The sequence below is a fragment of the Xyrauchen texanus genome, chromosome 11 (genome assembly GCF_025860055.1).
Source record: "Xyrauchen texanus isolate HMW12.3.18 chromosome 11, RBS_HiC_50CHRs, whole genome shotgun sequence".
NCBI lineage: Eukaryota > Metazoa > Chordata > Actinopteri > Cypriniformes > Catostomidae > Xyrauchen > Xyrauchen texanus.
This window is the reverse complement of record NC_068286.1, coordinates 18798590-18819378: the sequence shown is the minus strand read 5'-3', so window position 1 is coordinate 18819378 and position 20789 is coordinate 18798590. Positions and strand designations below refer to the sequence as shown.

The following is a 20789-nucleotide window of genomic DNA, read 5'->3' as shown; positions in this document are numbered from 1 at the left end:
GTTGGCTCGTTGGCCGTGGCAGGCGTGGGCGTTGGCTCGTTGGCCGTGGTAGGCATGGGCGTTGGCTCTTTATGAGTACTCTCAGAAGTAAACATCTCTAAAATTAAATCCACGTACTCCTCCCATGTGTAAACACCGGTCTCCGGCAATTCCTTCCATTCATGGGCAAGGAGGCCAATCTGGTAAATGGACTTCAAGTGACTATCAACAAATTATCCAGTGCATCTGGCAATGATGCTGAACAGACGTGAGTATTCAATTAAAGGGAGGTTCGCTTGGCTCAACTGAAGGAAGACCACTGCTAGATCTATCTTGGGTCAGTTCTTCTGTGACAAGGCAGGCAAAGAATGAGGATCTAAGTGCAGCTTTATTAAAATAAACAAGAAAACTCAGAATAAAGAAAAACACAGGGAACCTATCACAGAGCATAACAAAATATGCAAGAACTGACAAATTAACTGGGGGAAACAAGGGCTTAAATACACAAGGGAAAACAAGGAACACCTGGGGAAACAATCAGGAAACGAGAAACAATTGATTGGCATCCACAGCAGTAGATACATCACTTTCATGAACATCACTTTAATATTGTCTGCTCTTCAGCTTTCAAATGCAATGAAGAAATGTACAGGTCCTCTCAGTTCAAACCTTCCTTCAAAATCATGGCTGCATCTAATGGATTTATGTTATTGGTGGTAATCCAAAGCCTATATACTTGGTACCTCCGAAGCGTCTAATCACATGCTGTCACTTGCATACTCTCACACACAGACACAGCAGCTGGGAAGCAGTGATTGAGTTTATGCAGGTATTAATGCTTTCGATTTGAATAATGCACAAATGGTCAACAAGCTGCAGCAAACTCATGCTGCTTCTGAAATTGAACAAACAGTAAAGTGTGGAAAGATAAGGCTTCCCTGCATTTAAAATTTTTTTGCTTTTGAAATGACTGCCTTTGCTGTTTCTTTGCGCTGGCACTGAAAGGGGTCAAGTGCATTTCCAACTTTTTCCATCTGTTTCTCTTCTCGTTTGTGTTTACCTCACATATTAGTATAATTTAAGATGTTTGTGCACTGAAAAAAAAAAAAAAAACAGCACATTAAAGGTTTAATCCTTTGAGCAACGTGTTGACCATAAAATACCAAGGGGATACCAAGATAAAATAAGTTGTATCAAAATCCCTGTCAAGGGAAGTCAGTCCAATCGGTGACCACCTTTGGAATGCTCCCATAAATGTACAGCTCCTATCTACTTTTATCCGGAAAGAATGAAATCTCTAAAATGGTTGGTCAGGATTATGATCAAAGAACATATTTATAAGCAGTCAAATCTGACAATAGTATCATAAATTGTGCTTTAGCTCAGATCACGCTAAAAATTCAGCTAATGCGCATGCGCATTCTCAAGTTGACGAATAGATAGGGACTAACAGATGATATGGTTATCTCACGATTCGGTTCGATATACAATATGAGATGCGCGATTCAATATTATCTCGATTCAATATAATAACACTTAAATGACAAAGTATGGCAGAAGATTTTTTTTTTGCTTGCACAAAATTTACAAGCAAAATTATCAATTAATCCATCCATCCATCCATCGTCAACCGCTTATCCTGTGTACAGGGTCGCGGGGGGCTGGAGCCTATCCCAGCTAACATTGGGCGAAAGGCGGGGGACACCCTGGACAGGTCGCCAGTCTATCGCAGGGCCATTAATCAATTAATATCATATCAAATTAAAGGTTTTTAATACACAGTTTAAATGCTCAAAGTGTAAATAATTTAATTCCTTATATACTGTATCATCACATCCATTCTAACAGGCGATATACTGTACAATATATATATAAAAAGGTGATTGGCTCTTCTACCTGAAAGGTGGGACAGCGTGGTTTATGACCATTTTGGCGCCCTTGGTGAGATCGCTATTGTTGATGGGTTGGGGGGGGTCAACTTGCATGGTGCTCTACAGTATTGCCGACTTGCACAGCAATCTCGTTATTGGCACTCCCGAAAGCTTGTAGGAAATCGCCTAGTTCTCCTATGCCTAGAAACTTTTGTAATGCTACTGAATTCATCTCATGTGAGTGAATTTACATGAATCGTAACATATTTCTCAGAGGTAAAAGATTTCAGGAGGAAGAGATTCCTGAGTGCACCTTTTATGTTGTTACAATGTTATTGTTGTGACAGTGTATGTTATTCATGTTTAAATGAGATATGCAGCAGGTATAATACAGTATAATGTTAAAGATGGTTCATTATGTGAAGCCTTTCAAGTAATTTCTCTTTTGTATTATTCTCTCTTCTTCTTTAACAGATCACCTAAAGGCGAATCTAGAGGAGTACATGTCCAAGTTTCCTAAGGTGCGTATCATGCGCACTAAAAAGCGAGAAGGACTTATCCGTACGCGGTTACTAGGAGCAATGGTGGCTAAAGGAGAGGTCCTTACCTTCCTGGACTCGCACTGTGAAGCCAACATCAACTGGCTGCCACCCCTACTCGGTAAGTCCAAATAAAAACGGCTTTCCCTGTTGGCCACATGTACCCACAGATTTCACTATTTTTTATGCCAATGACTGTGAGAAAACACAAGCCACTGAGTGTTCCAAAGAATGTTCTTTGCACTTATCTTTCTCTTTTGAATCTAGCCATTTCAAAATGCAATTGCTTTTCCCATTCAAAGCCCTTCCCTCTGCAGATGGCTGATTAAAAAACAAAAAGAATCATCTGTCTCCCCGTTTCTTGTCTATGGGTTGTTTAATTTTATCACAGAAAGCTTTTCTTCTTCTCAGAATCATTGAGGATATAATCTATAGTGCACCTCCACTGTGCCACTTAAGCATTCCAAATGTGGACTACTTTTGGTGTATGTAACGCTGTTATAACCTATTTTAGAATGCCTACTATGTTCTGCACAGATCACAGTTGTTGATTTAATAACACCTCAGTTTTTAGTCTTTGGGTCTGATCCATCTGTTTTTCTCTGGGTTGAACATCAGGCGGTCATCCCAGATACGTGGGTACAGCAAGGCAAGTTCTAATTGGTTCCAGTGTGCTGTGTATGGTCTTTGAAAGGCATGCTGGGATGCGGCCTGGCATGTATGTATACAACAAAATATATAAGCACAGAATATGTACTTTTATGTACTATTATAGATATCTGGCTTTAAAAAGTCATTTTTGTGAATTGCGAACAAATGTTTATTGTTATAAATGTATATTTGACATTGGAAAAACAAGCTTAGTATGTCAGAACACATGAAAAATAGCCACATTAAAAGGCAATCTGCGTAAATGTAAGATATTCAGTAGTTATATTATACAATTGTCCGATAAAGTGTTTTACTGCCAAAATATATATTTTTTATGAGATTTAGGATATAAATATAAATACTTAAAGGAATAGTTCAATATTAGTCATGGAGCGGTTGTGGCTCAGGTGGTAGAGTGGGTCGGCCACTAATTGCAGGGTTGGTGGTTCAATTCCCGGCCCACATGACTCTACATGCCGAAGTGTCCTTGGACAGTACACTGAATCCCAAGTTGCTCTCAATGACAGGCTAGCACCGTGCATGGCAGCTCTGCCATCATTGGTGTGTTAATATGTGTGTGAATGGGTGAATGAGATGCAGTGTAAAGTGCTTTGAATACCGCTAAGGTTAAAAAGGTGCTATATAAGTGCAGACCATTTATATAAGTGCAGACTATTTTAAAGAATAATTTTTTTGTATTATTTTAGTACATGCTAAACCACACATCACATATATCAGACGGTTTAAACTCAGGGGGTGTTATTTTAATTGATTTCATGGCAGAGTGGTGAGGCACTTTAAAGGATAAGGCCAGTATACAAACCCCATTCCCAGAAAAGTTGTGTAAAATGCAAATAAAATACAATAATCTGTGATCATTTATTTAACTGACAAAAGTACAAATAAAAGACCTTTAAAGTTTGGGCTGACCAACTATATTGTATTTTGTAAATATATAAAAAACAATTATTTGCCTGCAACACAAAAAAAAAGTTGGGACAGGGACAAAATAGGAGTGAAAAGGGTGGCTACTAGAGTGACTTGTTCCTCATCCTCCCTGACCTTGCATAGCACCCTTGCTATGTAGTAGACTCACTGGGGGAAATGCATACTAGATCAGCTCCCGGGGCCAGCTGTGTGCCAGCGTGTCTATCCCGAGGGAGTACCAGAGCAGCAGTGGGAGGTCTCTTGGGAAGCGAACAGGTCTACCTGTGCTTTGTCGAATCGCTATCCAAATTAGCTGGACCGCCTGGGGGTGGAGCCTCCACTCTCCGCTGAGCGTGCCCTGTCGTGACAGCGCATCCGCTGCCATGTTGAGGTTGCCCGGGATATGAGTGGCACGCAATGACCTGTGTCGCTGCTGGCTCCAAAGGAGGTGATGTCGGGCGAGTTGCGACATGTGACGAGAGTGCATGCCACCTTGGCGATTTATGTATGCTATCATGGTGGTGCTGTCTAAGTGAATCAAGACGTGCTTGCCTCGAAGTGGGAGAAAACTCTGCAGGGCAAGGATTACAGCCTAGGCAACTCTAGGCAGTTGATGTGCCAACCCAGCCAGGGCCCCATCCAGGAGCCGGCGGCTGCGTGCCCATTGCATATGGCGCCACAACTCTGTTTGGAGGCATCTGTGGTGACCAGAACGCATCGGGACAGATGCTGTAGGGGGACTCCTGTTCGCGGAAAACTGAGGTCTGTCCAGGGGTTGAAATTCTGGTGGCAGGCGGAGGTGATAAACATGCCATGCCCATCTCAGGACACGAGTCTGAAGCCAGTGCTGAAGCGGTCTCATATGTATCAACCCCAGAGGATGCCCCAGGAGCCTCTGGAATTGTTTTAGAGGAACCGCTATGCCTGGCTTGAATAAGGTGAGGCATTTCAGCACCGATTTGTGTGCTCGTTGGTGAGGCGCGCTGTCATTGAGACTGAGTCTAACTCCATGCCGAGAAAAGAGATGCTCTGAACTTGGGCGATCTTGCTTTTTTCCCAGTTGACCTTAAGCCCTAGACGGCTGAGGTGCCTGAGCACCTGGTTCCTGTGGGCGCACAGTGGGCTGGGATGAGCCAGTCATCAAGGTAATTGAGTATGTGGATGCCACTTCCCTTACTGGGGCAAGGTCTGCCTCTGCAAACATGCCGAAGGGGTGCACCTTGTACTAGTACGCCTGGCATTCGAAAGCGACCCGTAGGAAGGGTCGGTGTCAAGGCAAGATAGAGCCGTGGAAGTACGCGTCCTTCAGGTCTACCGCTGCGAACCAATCTTGATGCCGGACGCAAGTTAGAATGTGTCTTTGCTTGAGAATTTTGAATGGGAGTTTGTGTAAGGCCCGGTTGAAAAGTCCAAGATCAGTCGTAAGCCACCGCATTTCATGGGTATGATGAAGTAAGAGCTGTATAAACCCTTCTTCATCTCAGCTGGAGAGGCTGCAACGTTGCCATGGTTAAGTTCTCACAGTGAGAACATGAACCATCCACAAACGCCACCTCAGTGTGATCACGGCCCAGACACACGAGGCAGCATCTATGACCATCAGGAGCGGAGAGAAATCGACTGCATCCAGGAACTACACAGGGGCGGAAGGGCATCTTTACAAAGTCGCGTCCTGAAAAGGATGTCCAACACCAGCTGTGTGTTTGCTCTTTTAGAGAAAATAAACTCTTTTAAGAAATATTCTTAGACACGCTGTCGAAGTGCCCAGGGGCAAAGCGGCACTGCCGTGCAGAGAAGGGAAAACCGCTGATGTGCACCATAGATCCAACAGCAGACACTCTACAGAGGTGAGTGGAACAGAAGTGATCTCAGCTCACTGATCGCACAACCGCTCGGCTCCGAAGAAGAAATTCTCAAGTTCAGAGGTAACCGAGGCCTTCAAGAAAGTCCCATAGTGTCACTTCATTTGACACAACGTCAAGTGAGCAACAGACAGGGAATGGTTGTCACTTAACCCAGTGCACCGCTGCATCAGGAAATGCAACCTCAAACTCTCTTATGCAAGGAGAAAGCCATACATAAATTCTATGCAGAAATGCAGCCAAGTTCTCTGGGCCCGAGCTCATCTCAGACAGTCTGAAAGACAGTGGAAATGTGTGCTGTGGTCAGATAAGTCCACGTTTCAGATAGTTTTTGAGAAAAACGGATGTCGAGTTCTCCGTGCCAAAGAAGAAAGCCATAGATCCAACCTGACTTTTATCAGCAAAAAGTGCAAAATCCAACATCTGTCATGGTATGGGGTGCATCAGTGCACACGTCATGGGTGATTTGCATACGTGTGAAGGTACCATTGATGCAGAGGCATATATGGGGATTTTAGAGAGACACATGCTGCCATCAAGATGACGTCTTTTCCCGGGAAGTCAATGGTTATTACAGCAATACAATGCCAGGCCTCATTTTGCATTTGTAGACACAGAGCATGTGTGCTTAACTGGCCTGCCTGCAGTCCAGATCTGTCTCCTATCGAAAATGTATGGCGCATCATGAAGAGAAGAATCAGACAACAACAATCACGGACTGTTGAGCAGCTGAAGTCTTGTCTTGGACGGTGATGCGACAGAGAGAGAACGTTTATGGGCAGCTGTCCGTCCTTTGTGTGTGTTTGTGTCTTTTGGTTGTAGTTCTTTATTAAAAATATTATTTATATTGTCAAGCCGGTTCTCGCTTCCTCCTTCCATTGAACTGCTTACAGTGATGTAACACAGTGATAAACATGCCTCTGTCCCAAAAAATGTTAGTGTGCTGCAGGCATTACATTCAAAATGTGTTTATATTTACAAAATACAGTCAGTAAAAATATTGGAAATCATTTCTTTGTACTTTTGTACGTTAAATAAAAGTTCAAGAGAATTAACAAATCACATATGAAAAGAGCAAAACCTACAGTGCATTTCAGCTATGGCCCATATAGCCACCATCAGAAAGACCTTATATAATGTAACTGATTGAACTATACTGTATTCCAAAAAAAAGGTGAAAACAAGTCACAGACCTATATTTGATCAGCATAATTCATCATTAACTTTTTCTTGGAAACAACTTAATGAAGTATAATCATAACAATAAATTATGCAGACCAAAGCAAAATTGCAAGTTTGTGACTTGTTTTAATTTTAGAATACCATGGAGTTCAATTAGTTACATGATATTAAGTATTTCTGGTTGTGGCGAGATGGACAATAGTTGTTAGTAACAGAAAAGAAATGCAGTTTTTGCTCTTTTCACAGGCCATGTTTACAATAAGTAAAATACTAAATTACACCGGCTTTATCCTTTAAAGTGATATTGAATCTTGTTAGAATTTTGTGTTGTCCATGCTGTAAGTCCAAAATATTAATCTTCTCCAGCAGCTGCTCCTATGCTCCACAAGTAGGTAACGTTGAATAACCCTCCATACACATTCATTGCATGGTAAAACTGGAAACAGAAACTGAGTGGATTTTGTTCAAATTCACTCAGACCAAGTGGATTCTGTTAAAAGTATCCGATTGCAAACTTTTTTCACCTATAAGTGATAAGATTAGCTTACCATTTCCTGTCTGTGTGAGTCAGTAATGTCTTTGCTCTAGCACAGGGGTGCCCACACTTTTTTGTGTGATGATCTACTTTTAAATGACCAACTCAATAAGATCTACCAACTAAAAAAAACACAGTTTCATTTAAAATAAGAAAATGCTTGTTGGGACTACTGCATGTATCCCTACATGGAATTCATCTTATATAATAATTATATTATATAAAATATATAATAATGTTCAATGTTGATATCATTCAGTTTTAACACTAAACCCAAAACACCTACAGCACAATAGATTACAATAGCCAGGGTATTTACCTTATTCTGATGACGAGTAAATATTGACCAGGCTAGGTTTTGTTTATTCAGTTGCCATGACAACTAGGTTTGCGCATACGCACCTTCCAAGGACTTCTGAAACAAAGCGCAAAATTGCGATGCTACTGCCCGGATTAGGCAAAACTGTCTGATTTCATTCAGTTTTGCCTAATCCAGGCAGTAGCATTGCAATTTCGCGCTCTGTTCTCAGAAGTCCTTGGAAGGCGGGAATGCGCAAACCTAGTTGTCATGGCAACTGAATAAACAAAACCTCGCCTGGTCAATATTTACTCCTCAAGTGCAAGTCAGACAGAAACTAAAAGAAGGAAAGACATTATATTTATTTGTATAAAAATTTGTGCGATCTACCAGCATTGCCTTTGCGATCAACTAGTAGATCGCGATCGACGTATTGTGCACCCCTGCTCTAGCAGGAGGCATGTCACAATTCAAAAGGTGGACAAATTTGACATGATTACATGAGTCTTTGTAACATATACTAGCAGAATCTGCCTTTTGCCTGTTTATGTGCAATAAGAGTAATATTTAGACCTTTTCCCCCAATGCAATGAATGTGTGTTGGGAGTTCCACACTTGTGAAGCACAGGAGCAGCTGATGAAGATGATCAGCAATATTTGGACTCAAGTCATGGCCACTAAACTCCACAACCCAAACTTCAGCAAAGTTAATTATCAATTCAAAGGACGTGGCCCAGTCCTGATGTTAATAAACCAAAGGTATGAGGCTGTGCCCTGCAATGAGTGCAGGTCACAGTTAAAAAGCCTGAAGACAAGGTAATGAAGATAGGATCAGACTGTTCGATTTCAGCAATCTTTGCATTCAGTCACAAGATACAATTTTACTATCAGGAAAGTGACAGGGGCTATGACTGTGATTAAAGGAATAGTTCACCTAAACATTACTGCCAGGGGAGCTTTCTTCCAAGAAATTGCAGTAAATAGAGTCCAGCCATTCAGCTTAAAAAAGAACAACAGATGTCCATAAAATGACTATACAGCTCGTGTAGTATAATCCAAGTCTTCTGACACTATATTCACTCTGTGAGTAGAAAAAATAAATACATATGATCCACTAATTAATGAAAATCGAGTTGATTTGAATTGTACAGTGTTTACTTCCTTATAACCAAACCTCACAAGATGGAGGTCTCACTGTTGCAATACCAAACATTGTGCAGCCACAGTGGCCCCACAAGGATCAAATGAATAAATAAAAATGGATATTATTGAATAATGGATATACATAATAGATTGTTGTATTTTGATTGATGGCATCAGAAGACTTGTCCATCTTTGACTATGCAGATTTCAAATGAAAAATAGTCCACTCTTTCCACACCTGGATTGCCATAGTCATCTGCTGTATACAGTAGATCTCCACAAGCACAGTCTTTCCACATGACCTGAAATCACAAAACAAATACTTATTTTTAAATACTCTGTATTCCATTCACACACACCAGCATATGCACAGACACAATGCAAAACCTCAACCAGAAATTCAGTTCTAATGAGTGTTGAAAAGTGAAGGGGGTCAGCCCTAGCAAACATCTTCCCAGTTCTTCTGACTACGGTCTGGAAGCTGAGCAGGAAAGGCTAACAGTAATATTACGTTTACATTTATAGGAAGCAATGTTATTTACTTGACTTAGCTGCATCATATTACTACCTACTTGTCCAGTGTTAGGAATTTCAGGTACAAGTTTAGACTAAAATGGTGCACAACTTTGTCCTGTACACATACATCTTGATAGTTAAATTATATTTCAGTTTTCACAGACTACAGGGAGAGCATCTGGCCACCTGCATACGTGTGTGCATCTATGGGCCTCCCACCACCCAATTCCCCTATAGAAGAGCCCTAAAGCTTTTCTACAAAAGGCCCAGAAAAATAACATGCTCACAGGCAGGATTTAGCCTATGTCACCAAGTTTTATCTTGAGAAAATGTCTGTATCTCGATGCAGAAGCCATTGTTAACATTTTACTTTATTTTAAATAAATGGTGTAAATAATGTTCTGTGTTGTGGCATTTCATTCTTTGATAAAGATTTCTACAGATAAATGTCAAAAGCTCTAAATTAATTAATTAAGACAGAAAAGGCAAACATGAATAATTCTATCTATTATGAACATGAGGTCATTTTATTAATTTTAAGCTATTCTGAGGCACGTGAATACAGGCCATTGTCGCATGCTCCTGGACATACGTGCACAACAGCACCACTGCTGATAAAAAAATCTAGGAGAAACACTGAACACATTATTAGAAATATCAGTTGATAACAATTGCCATCTTTCACCTTCACCGCATTGCTCACCTTTTGTTATGAGTGCAGGATGAGGCAGACAAGGAGTTTGGATCTACGTGCGGGTTTTAATGAAGACAAAGTAAAACAAGCAAGACTGGAACAAAGGAAATAACCACGATGGGCAAACAGAAACTAAAACATGAAACATTCACGGGCACACAAACTGGGAAAACGCGGCAGGAATGAACACGGGAAGACAGGCATGGGAGCGAACATCGGAACACGGGAACATCAGCGACATCACAACAGTTGAGACAACGAACGACAAGGGAATGGAGGAACAGCAGGGTTTAAATACACAAGGACAGGATGATTACAAACGATAAACAGGTGCGAACAATGACAGACTGGAACATGGTGACGGTGACACAAAAAACACGGGGCAGACAACCAGGGATCGTAACTTAACCCCCCCTCAAACGATCGGACTCCAGACGATTCTAAATAAAACAAAACATACACAAAAAAACAAAACAAAATCGTCCAAGGAATGAGGGGGGGACTGGCAGACCACGGAGAACACACGGGGAAACCAGACAGTCCAAGGGGGCACAGAGGTCAGACAGGCAGACCCGGGGGGCACAGAGGGCAGACGGGCAGTCCAAGGGGGCACAGAGGGCAGACAGACAGTCCAAGGGGGTACAGAGGGTAGGCAGGCAGTCCACGGGGAGCACACAACGGGGACTGGGTCAGGTGGCCTGAGAGCTGGCCACGGGGCAAGGACAGGTTCAGGATGCCTTGGAGCTGGCCACGGGGCAAGGACAGGTTCAGGAGGCCTGGGAGCTGGCCACAGGGCAAGGACAGATTCAGGAGGCCTGGGAGGCAGCCACAGGGCAAGCACAGGTTCAGGAGGCCTGGGAGGCAGCCACAGGGCAAGGACAGGTTCAGGAGGCCTGGGAGGCGGCCATAGGACAGCCATGGGGAACTCCGAGGGCGGAGCCAAGGAAGTCTCTGGTAGCGGAGCCATGGAGGGCAGAGCCGTGGAAGACCCAGGTGGCAGAGTCATGGGTGGCTCAGGAGGTGGAACCGTAGAAGGCTCTGGATTCAGAGACGTGGGAGGCTCAGGAGGCGGAGCTGAGGGAGGCTCTGGAGACGGAGCTGAGGGAGGCTCTGGAGGCTCAGGAGGCGGAGCTGAGGGAGGCTCAGGAGGCAGAGCTGAGGGAGGCTCAGGAGGCGGAGCCGAGGAAGGCTCAGGATGCAGAGCCGTGGAAGGCGAAGCCGCGTAAGGCTCGGGAGGCGGTGCCGAGGGAGGTGGAGCCTTAGAAAGCTCTAGAGGCGGAGTCCTGAAAGGCTCTGGAGGCGGGCCGTAGGAGGCTCGGGAGGCGCCGTAGGAGGCTCTAGAGGCGGAGGCCTGGAAGGCTCTGGAGGCGGAGCCGATGGAGGTGACGCCGTAGGAGGCTCTAGAGGCGGAGGCCTGGAAGGCTCTGGAGGCGGAGCCGATGGAGGTGGCGCCGTGGGAGGCTCTAGAGGCGCCCTAGAAGGCTCTGGAGTCTCTGGGGGCAGAGCCGTAGGAGGCTCGGGAGGCGGAGCCCTGGAAGGCTCGGGAGGCTGAGCCGTAGGAGGCTCGGGAGGCAGAGCCCTGGAAGGCCCTGGAGGCGGAGCCGTAGGAGGCTCGGGAGGCGGAGCCCTGGAAGGCTCGGGAGGTGGAGCCCTGGAAGGCTTGAGAGGCGGAGCCCTGGGTGGCTCGAGAGGCTTGAGAGGCGGAGCCCTGGAAGGCTTGAGAGGCGGAGCCCTGGAAGGCTCGAGAGGAGCCCTGAGAGGCTCGAGAGACTTGAGAGGCAGAGCCCTGGAAGGCTCGGGGGGCGCTGGCTCTTGGACGGTCTTGGCTACTGGCGCTGGCTCAGGGACAGTCGAGGCTACAGGTCCTGGCTCAGGGACGGTCGAGGCTACAGGCGCTGGCTCAGGGATGGTCGAGGCTACAGGCGCTGGCTCGCTGACCGTGGCAGGCGTAGGCGCTGGCTCGCTGACCGTGGCAGGCGTCAACTGGGGAGCGGAAGCCTTTCTCCTCCTCCTCCTCCGGGCGGACGAAGCTGGCAGTACTGTCTTCTTGACCAAGGCAGGCATGAAGGATCGTAACACCTTTGTCTATTTATCAGTATCAAAGATGCCAAAACACTTTGGGTTTCGGGGTTCTGTTGGAGCAAAGAAATCGGGGTATGTGTTTCATTGCTGACTTTATATCATATAAAATAATAATAAAAAGTAATTTATTATAAAAAAAAGACAACAAACAAGCTGCACACAAGCTCAAGTGGTGCTGGAAATGTTTAGCCAAGTTGAATTCTTTAAGCCTTATACTTCAAGCATTATTCTGAAACCAGTCCAAGACCCGTTTACACCTGGCCACTTAAATGTGTCTCCTGTGACCACTTGTGTTCGGATTTCAGGGGAGGATCACTGTTTGATGGCGACATACTGTACATAACAAAGAAAGCACAAAAAAAATGGTGCACTGTTTCTCTCAGATGCATCTGAAATTTAATCTAAGCACAAACGCAGTATTTCGAGCAGAATTATCCCTTATTTTAGTGGATTACTTGTAATAAAGGAGCTTCAGATGTTAATGCTTCCCGTCTGTGTTGATATTAAACATTGAAGAAGATCCGTGAAGTTCTCGAGTTTGTTTATGTACCCACTTTTTTATTTTCCGATCAGATGGTTATTTCCTTTAAAAGCCAAAGCTAACCGGCAAAGTTTAAACTCTTGTTTTAGCACAGCGGTTGATTGACAGGTAAAGGGTGGTGCTTCACTGCTGTCTGGGACACATTCAGGACTCATTACTGTTTACCCCTTAAATGTGATGTGGTCACAGCTGTTTTTGACCACATTTATATGTGGGTTATGTGATCCGATTGCAAATTGTTTCAGAACCCGTTTAGTCATGTATTTTGCGCTGACCGCATGTGATCGTATCACCTGAAACACATATTAATACCAGGTGTAAACGGGGTCTAATATGCTACATTAACATTAAATCTGTACCCTAGTACTCAGTTATTTACTCTGTTTCTTCTTAATTCTTCTTTGCTTCTCCGTTCACAACTGGGCAAACATCAGATGAGTTCTTGGGTTTTCAGATTTAGACTACTTACTAGATGCATCTGCAATAGAGGAAAGAATAAAAAAAAAAGGATTCTGCTCCAGTAAGCACAACAGCAAAGCGGGTTCTTGGATTCGATTGGGAAGTGGATACTCAGTGCCAGAGAGAAAACAAAAGCTTGATATGTGAGTGTTGGCAGGAGAACGCAGGTGGTTGTTTGTGTACTCGCTTTTGAGGAAGGCCTTTTCTTGAACTGACATGCAGCTTGCACAAGCACACATATACACACACAGTATTCGTAAACAAATGCAAAGCCCACAACTCTCGACAGAAAATGTTCTCTAGCTGAGCTAATGACATAAAGCCAACAGTAAACTCTTCATGTAACCAAGCCCGTCATTTGTGCCATAATACATATTTATTCTTGTAATTCTTGTAATTAGGCTATACAACCAAATTATCTTGTTTTGTGTAAAAACCTGTATATATAAACATTAGCATGTACAGATTTTGTTGTTTCAGAAGTAAATTGGTATTTAATTCACCAAAGTGGTATTCAACTGATCACAAAATATTACTGATGTAAAAAACAGCACCATCACTATTTAAAAAAAAAGTAATTTTTGATCAAATCTAGACAGGCCCCATTTCCAGCAGAGTAATCATGGTAAATTGCTAATTAGGTACTAGAAAATAACTTGTCATTATATCAAACACAGTTGAAAGCTATTTGGTTCATTAAATTAAGCTTAACATTGTCTTTGTGTTTTGTGTTTTTAGTTACCACAGTATGCAATATTCAAAAAAGAAAAAGCTTTCTCTAGAAACTCATCAGTCAATCATTGTTTTGTGGAATGAAGGCTATACAATGCTTGAAATTTTATCCAAAGGTGTACACTACAGTCTTCAAAGACATATGACAACTGGCTCTAACAATGACAGAAAGAGATTTGGTAGGCCCAGATACAACTAAACAAGAGGATAAGTACATCAGTGTCTCTAGTTTGAGAAACAGACACCTCACATGTCCTCAATTGACAGCTTAATTGAATTCTACCCGTTCAACACCAGTTTCATGTACAACAGTAAAGAGAAGGCTCAGGGGTGCAGGCCTTATGGGAATAATTGCAAAGAAAAAGCCACTTTTGAAACCGAAAAACAAAATGTTAGTGAGTGTTAAAAGTACATTTTTTATGTTAAAAGAGGGTTATGGATCTTAATCCCATTGAGCTTTTGTGGGATCAGCTAGACTGTAAGGTGTGTGAGAAGTGCCTGACAAGACAGCATCATCTATGGCACTGTTAAGTGCTACAGGAAGTGTGGGTTGAAATGTCACCTGAGTATCTGGACAAACTGACAGCTAGAATGCCAAGGATCTGTAAAGCTGTCATTGCTGCACGTGGAGGATTTTTCAAAATGTAGTAGTAATTTTTCGTGTTATTAATGTCTTGACTATACATTGTGATCAGTTGAATGCCACTTTGGTGAATAAAAGTACCAATTTCTTTCCATAAGAGCAAAATCTGTACATTGGCCGTTATATATATATATATATATATATATATATATATATATATATATATATATATATATGGCCATTTCATTTAATTTATTAATTTGACATCATCCAGTTGTGAAAGCTGTGGTCTGATAATGATTAAGGAGATCCCCACTTTCTGTAAAATGCTTTGAGTGGAATTTTCCAAAAAAAAGAGCTATATGTAAGAAATTATTATTTGCAAAGATGATTCAGTATACAGGTGAAACTCGAAAAATTATAATATCGTGCAAAAGTTCATTAATTTCAGTAATTCAACTTAAAAGGTGAAACTGATATATTATATAGACTCATTACAAGCAAAGTACGATATTTCAAGCCTTTATTTGATATAATTTTGATGATTATGGCTTACAGCTTATGAAAACCCCAAATTCAGAATCTCAGAAAATTAGAATATTGTGAAAAGGTTCAGTATTGTAGGCTCAAAGTGTCACACTCTAATCAGCTATACACCTGCAAAGGGTTCCTGAGCCTTTAAATGGTCTCTCAGTCTGGTTCAGTTGAATTCACAATCATGGGGAAGACTGCTGACCTGACAGTTGTGCAGAAAACCATCATTGACACCCTCCACAAGGAGGGAAAGCCTCAAAAGGTAATTGCAAAAAGTTGGATGTTCTCAAAGTGCTGTATCAAAGCACATTAATAGAAAGTTAATTGGAAGGGAAAAGTGTGGAAGAAAAAGGTGCACAAGCAGCAGGGATGACTGTAGCCTGGAGAGGATTGTCAGGAAAAGGCCATTCAAATGTGTGGGGAGCTTCACAAGGAGTGGACTGAGGCTGGAGTTACTGCATCAAGAGCCACCACACACAGACGGGTCCTGGACATGGGCTTCAAATGTCAAACGTCTTACCTGGGCTAAAGAAAAAGAACTGGTCTGTTGCTCAGTGGTCCAAAGTCCTCTTTTCTGATGAGAGCAAATTTTGCATCTCATTTGGAAACCAAGGTCCCAGAGTCTGGAGGAAGAATGGAGAGGCACACAGTCCAAGATGCTTGAAGTCCAGTGTGAAGTTTCCACAGTCTGTGTTGGTTTGGGGAGCCATGTCATCGGCTGGTGTTGGTCCACTGTGCTTTATTAAGTCCAGAGTCAACGCAGCCATCTACCAGGACATTTTAGCGCACTTCATGCTTCCTTCAGCAGACAAGCTTTATGGAGATGCTGACTTCATTTTCCAGCAGGACTTGGCACCTGCCCACACTGCCAAAAGTACCAAAACCTGGTTCAATGACCATGGTATTACTGTGCTTGATTGGCCAGCAAACTCGCCTGACCTGAACCCCATAGAGAATCTATGGGGCATTGCCAAGAGAAAGATGAGAGACATGAGACCAAACAATGCAGAGAGCTGAAGGCCGCTATTGAAGCATCTTGGTCTTCCATAACACCTCAGCAGTGCCACAGGCTGATAGCATCCATGCCACGCCGCATTGAGGCAGTAATTAATGCAAAGGGGCCCAAACCAAGTACTGAGTACATATGCATGATTATACTTTTCAGAGGGCCGACATTTCTGTATTTAAAATCCTTTTTTTTATTGATTTCATGTAATATTCTAATTTTCTGAGATTCTGAATTTGGGGTTTTCATAAGCTGTAAGCCATAATCATCAAAATTATATCAAATAAAGGCTTGAAATATCTTACTTTGCTTGTAATGAGTCTATATAATATATTAGTTTCACCTTTTAAGTTGAATTACTGAAATAAATGAACTTTTGCACGATATTCAAATTTTTCGAGTTTCACCTATATATCTAACCTCAAGTTTTAGACAGATGTATTTGTTTAAGATATGTGGTGTTCCAAGTAATCTCGCTCTATCTTTCTCTCTGTCCCTGAGATCTCCATGGTCCAGTAGAGCAGTGCTGTTGAGGGAGAGTATGGGTGACAGATCTGGGACGGCTTAGTGGCTGCTGACTGACAGAGATAGAGCTAAGGTCCGTGGGTCCTTTCTGCTCGACCCTCCATGGAGCAAACCTACTTTGAAGTGCTGTAATTGTTTCTAATCGCCGGGTGGCTGTGGCAGCTTTAAATTTCACAGGGTCGCCACACTCAGCTGAGCAGAGCGATAGAGAGCAAGCGATCCAGGAGAGGAGGGAAACTCCTGAGATGCCCTGCAGTCCTCCTCTTTTCTTCACTCCTCCTCTCCACGGAGCGTAGCGAATAGAAGTGGATGATGGATGTGGCCTTTCTAATTTTCCTTCCTTTCTTCTCCTTGTATTCTGCCTGCAGACCAGATTGCCCAGAACCCCAAAACCATTGTGTGTCCCATGATAGACGTGATTGACCATAACCACTTTGGGTACGAGGCACAGGCGGGGGATGCCATGCGGGGAGCCTTTGACTGGGAGATGTACTACAAACGCATTCCCATCCCACCTGAGCTACAGGGACCAGACCCAAGCAACCCGTATGAGTGAGTGCATTCAAACAGACACTTTTATGTCACATTTGCTACATGCCCAATATACAACATTTTATGATGAAAATCACAACAGTTACCTAGAAATCTAGTAGTTGCTCTTTAAAATATTTATAGAGATAAAATTATCATGTATTAAATATTAATCATTATTATGACCATCTACAGTTATACAGTAGAGAAATATGTTCTCTGTCCCTCTGACTGGAGAAGCAGTGGAGAGTTTTATCACATTCAGTAATTTAAAAAGATATGAGCTCCACTTTCAATTAACTGCTTCTTGTGTTCCATGAAATGTCTGCTTTTGTTTTTCTTTTTTCTTGTACGCTTCATTGTTCCATCCCCAATTTGCTCTAACTTTTGATCTGTCAGTCTGTTTCAAAATCTAATTTCTGTCTGCTGCAGTGAGATATTGAGATTGACCTTCTTTAACTATTATTGATGTGTATAAATAGAGGATGCACTCTTTGTCTTATGTTACATATAAGACGATTATGTGTCTTACATGTCCATTAACCAGCATGTAAGACACTAGCTCTAAACCAAAACCTAGGGAGCTGTCTCGCTGCCTACTGCCCTTTTGCTTTGTTAAACCTATAAAACAAGATGTATGACTTAAAATAAAATAATAGGGATTAGGGCTGGTTAAAAATATAGATTTTCCAGATTGGAACCGAGATCCTTTCACTGTGTTGAGAGTAAAATTTTGGTTTGACTCTTTCAGTTTAATGCGTGTCAATAGACGGATCCACACAATCCATTTGCCATTGATAATGTTTTAACACCATTTTTGTTTGTTACAGTCAGTTGTTGATCAAAAAAAAATTCATTAGATTAAAGAAGCTGTGTGAGACTTTCGTTAATATACGTTAATATCTCTATTATACAGTATAATTAACAAAAACAAAATGCTGATCTGTGGATAGTCTTATAAAAACAGTACAGTTTTAGAACTTGTTCAATGTATCAATGCAAATACATATATATATAGTACTAATTATGCATATAAACAACAAAAATAACTCAAATGCTGAAAATTTTAATGATAAAAGATAATTTGAAAAACGACATCTATATTAATCTGGATAAATCTGAAAATGCCGTTTTCATTTTTGAAACGCTTTCCATCAACACTGCCTTTTATAAGCATTTTCCAAAAGTGGCTCGTCCACACTGAAACATATGAAAATGCTTAAATCCCCTACTCCTCATGCAAAAAAATTGCCGTAGCATGTACGATCTGAAATGTAATTGTCCTTGTGTTCCATCGCAGGACACCAACTCCATGTAAACTTCCATCACGTTTAAACAGTAGTGAATTGGTTTCATTCTTTCATTCTCAATCACCTTTTTGCCTATGTATTCGCTGTCCACTCTTAATTAATCTACAAACAAATAGAGAAAAACAAAAAGTTTACCCAGTCAGAATGTATACCTTGATTCTTACAAGTGAAACATGACAACTGTTTCACAAATCACATGCCCAAAGCCAAGCTTGTTAGCCAAAGCAGTGTGTGAGTTTGAGCTCCACCCCCTCAGGCCTTCAGAATTTCCACAGAATTCCTCAACAGTACAAATGAATGGGCAACTAAAGTCAGATTGTCAGATTCATTAGCCAATCAGATTGATTTATTTGTTCTTGGTGGGTGTGATCTTTAGGATATGTCCCGGTCCAGGCCTTCTAGCTTGCCTTGAGTGACACAATCACACTTTAAGAGACATACATGCAGTGACAATTTGAAATCGAAGAGCGCGAGATCTTGCTGACCAGTCGACTGTCATTACTTCCGCTATCACCATTGAGAAAGAGATCCCTATGGATTTACAAACCTGAGTTCTGCATGACCGTGTGATTGCTTAATTTATTAATCATTAAAGGGGGACTGATTTTAACTTCAAGCAAATTGGCAAGTGCTTTTTGCATTGTTATAGCAACATCAGTTGCTATAGAGATCAAGTTTTGAAAAGAAGTGCTGCATTCCATTCAACTTGGAAAGTCGGATTTTACAAGTTATTACAACTCTTCTCATGCAGAAATTCTCAACTCCGATTTCGCTGAGATGTAGTGGCAACAACGAAATTGTTGTGATGTCACACAAACATGTCAACACTCATGGGAGATAAACAAAGTGATAAACATTCACTTTATTAAGTAATATCGATATAAATTATATTAAAGCTTGTTTAACAAAAGCTTGCAGCGACAGGTGAAAAAAATATTATAATCTCTTTTGATAATCATACACCTGAAGCACAAATTCTAGCGCTGCAGCATTGTTTATTAGTTGGGTTGCTAGGAGACATCTCTAATGAGTGTCAAATCCCTGCTAAGCTAACGGGAGTGTTGCAGTTCCGAATATTGTGGAATGGAATGCATTTATGCTCGGAGATATCAAGAAGGCATATCCCACATCCAACTTGCATGGAATGCAGCATAACCATGTACCCTTACGAAACAAAATTTATTGCAAGCAACATTTAAATCGCAAATATTATTAGATCGATTTTTTTCAGGTATTATAGACCTCCTTGGTAGATTCATATGAAAAATTAAGATTTTTGAATGTCGGTTCAGGAGATGTTCATTGTCATGCTGCGCTCTTCCCAATCCTGTAAAATTAGCCTAAAATGCCTAATCAAGGCATACCCAAAGTAAAGTTTTTTCCCCAGCAGTCATAATTTCTGTAAGTGCTACTGATTTTGAGTAATAGACGTTTGAACACAATGAAATAGAAGTTTGTTTTTCTGCCAGAATTTTTTTATTTTTTTTTTGCATACAGATGCCTGCAGATGACTATCTTTTAGCTATTCGCTTGAAAACACAATGGGACCACAGCCTTTTTTGTGGTAAAAATACCACAAAAAAAAAAAATTATTTTACACATGTTTTTCTAAGGGTACAAACAGGCGTTTTACAAAAGGGCCTTTTGGATACTCCAAAGGACCCTTGGTAACCATAGCCATATGCCTAGGATAAAAAGGCTACTACTTTTGAACACTTCAACGTACAGTCAAATACACACCATCTTTTCTGTATTCTACCTTTTTACAGCTTGCGTCCTCACATCTCAGCAATTCACACAATGAAACAAAGACACACACACCTCCCCCAAAGGTCAGCAGTAAAACAAGACACACACACACACACACACACAAACAAACAAAAAACAAACACAACTTATATATATATAAATAGTTTTTCTTTTCGAGTGTGTAAATATGTATTCATGTATGCATATTTACTGTAAATACTGTATGTTTTGGCAATGTAAAACATCTGTATACCATGCCAATAGAGCTAGATCTGAAACAAACAATGAAATAAAGGCGTAATAAAACTTCACACATGCACAAACACAACTTATATTCAACTTGTATATATCGTTTTTCTTTTCAAGTATGTAAATATGTATTCATGTATGTATATTTACTGTAAATACCGTATACTTTGGCAATGTAAAACATATTTTTACCATGCCAATAGAGCTAGATCTGAAACAAACAATAAACTAAAGCTTCACACACGCACAAACAAATACAAACAACTCCCACAAACAGTTCAAGACACTCAT

At 41.6% G+C, this 20789-nt stretch overlaps 1 protein-coding gene across 1 annotated transcript in view; it reads left to right on the top strand.

The window, feature by feature from the left end:
- LOC127651188 (polypeptide N-acetylgalactosaminyltransferase-like 6) overlaps positions 1–20789 on the top strand; it is a 388215-nt gene that overhangs the window by 306038 nt on the left and 61388 nt on the right. Inside the window, exons 6-7 of the mRNA XM_052136900.1 lie at positions 2325–2510; positions 17028–17211. Coding sequence (XP_051992860.1) covers positions 2325–2510; positions 17028–17211 — 370 coding nt within the window. The remainder of the gene's footprint in view (positions 1–2324; positions 2511–17027; positions 17212–20789) is intronic.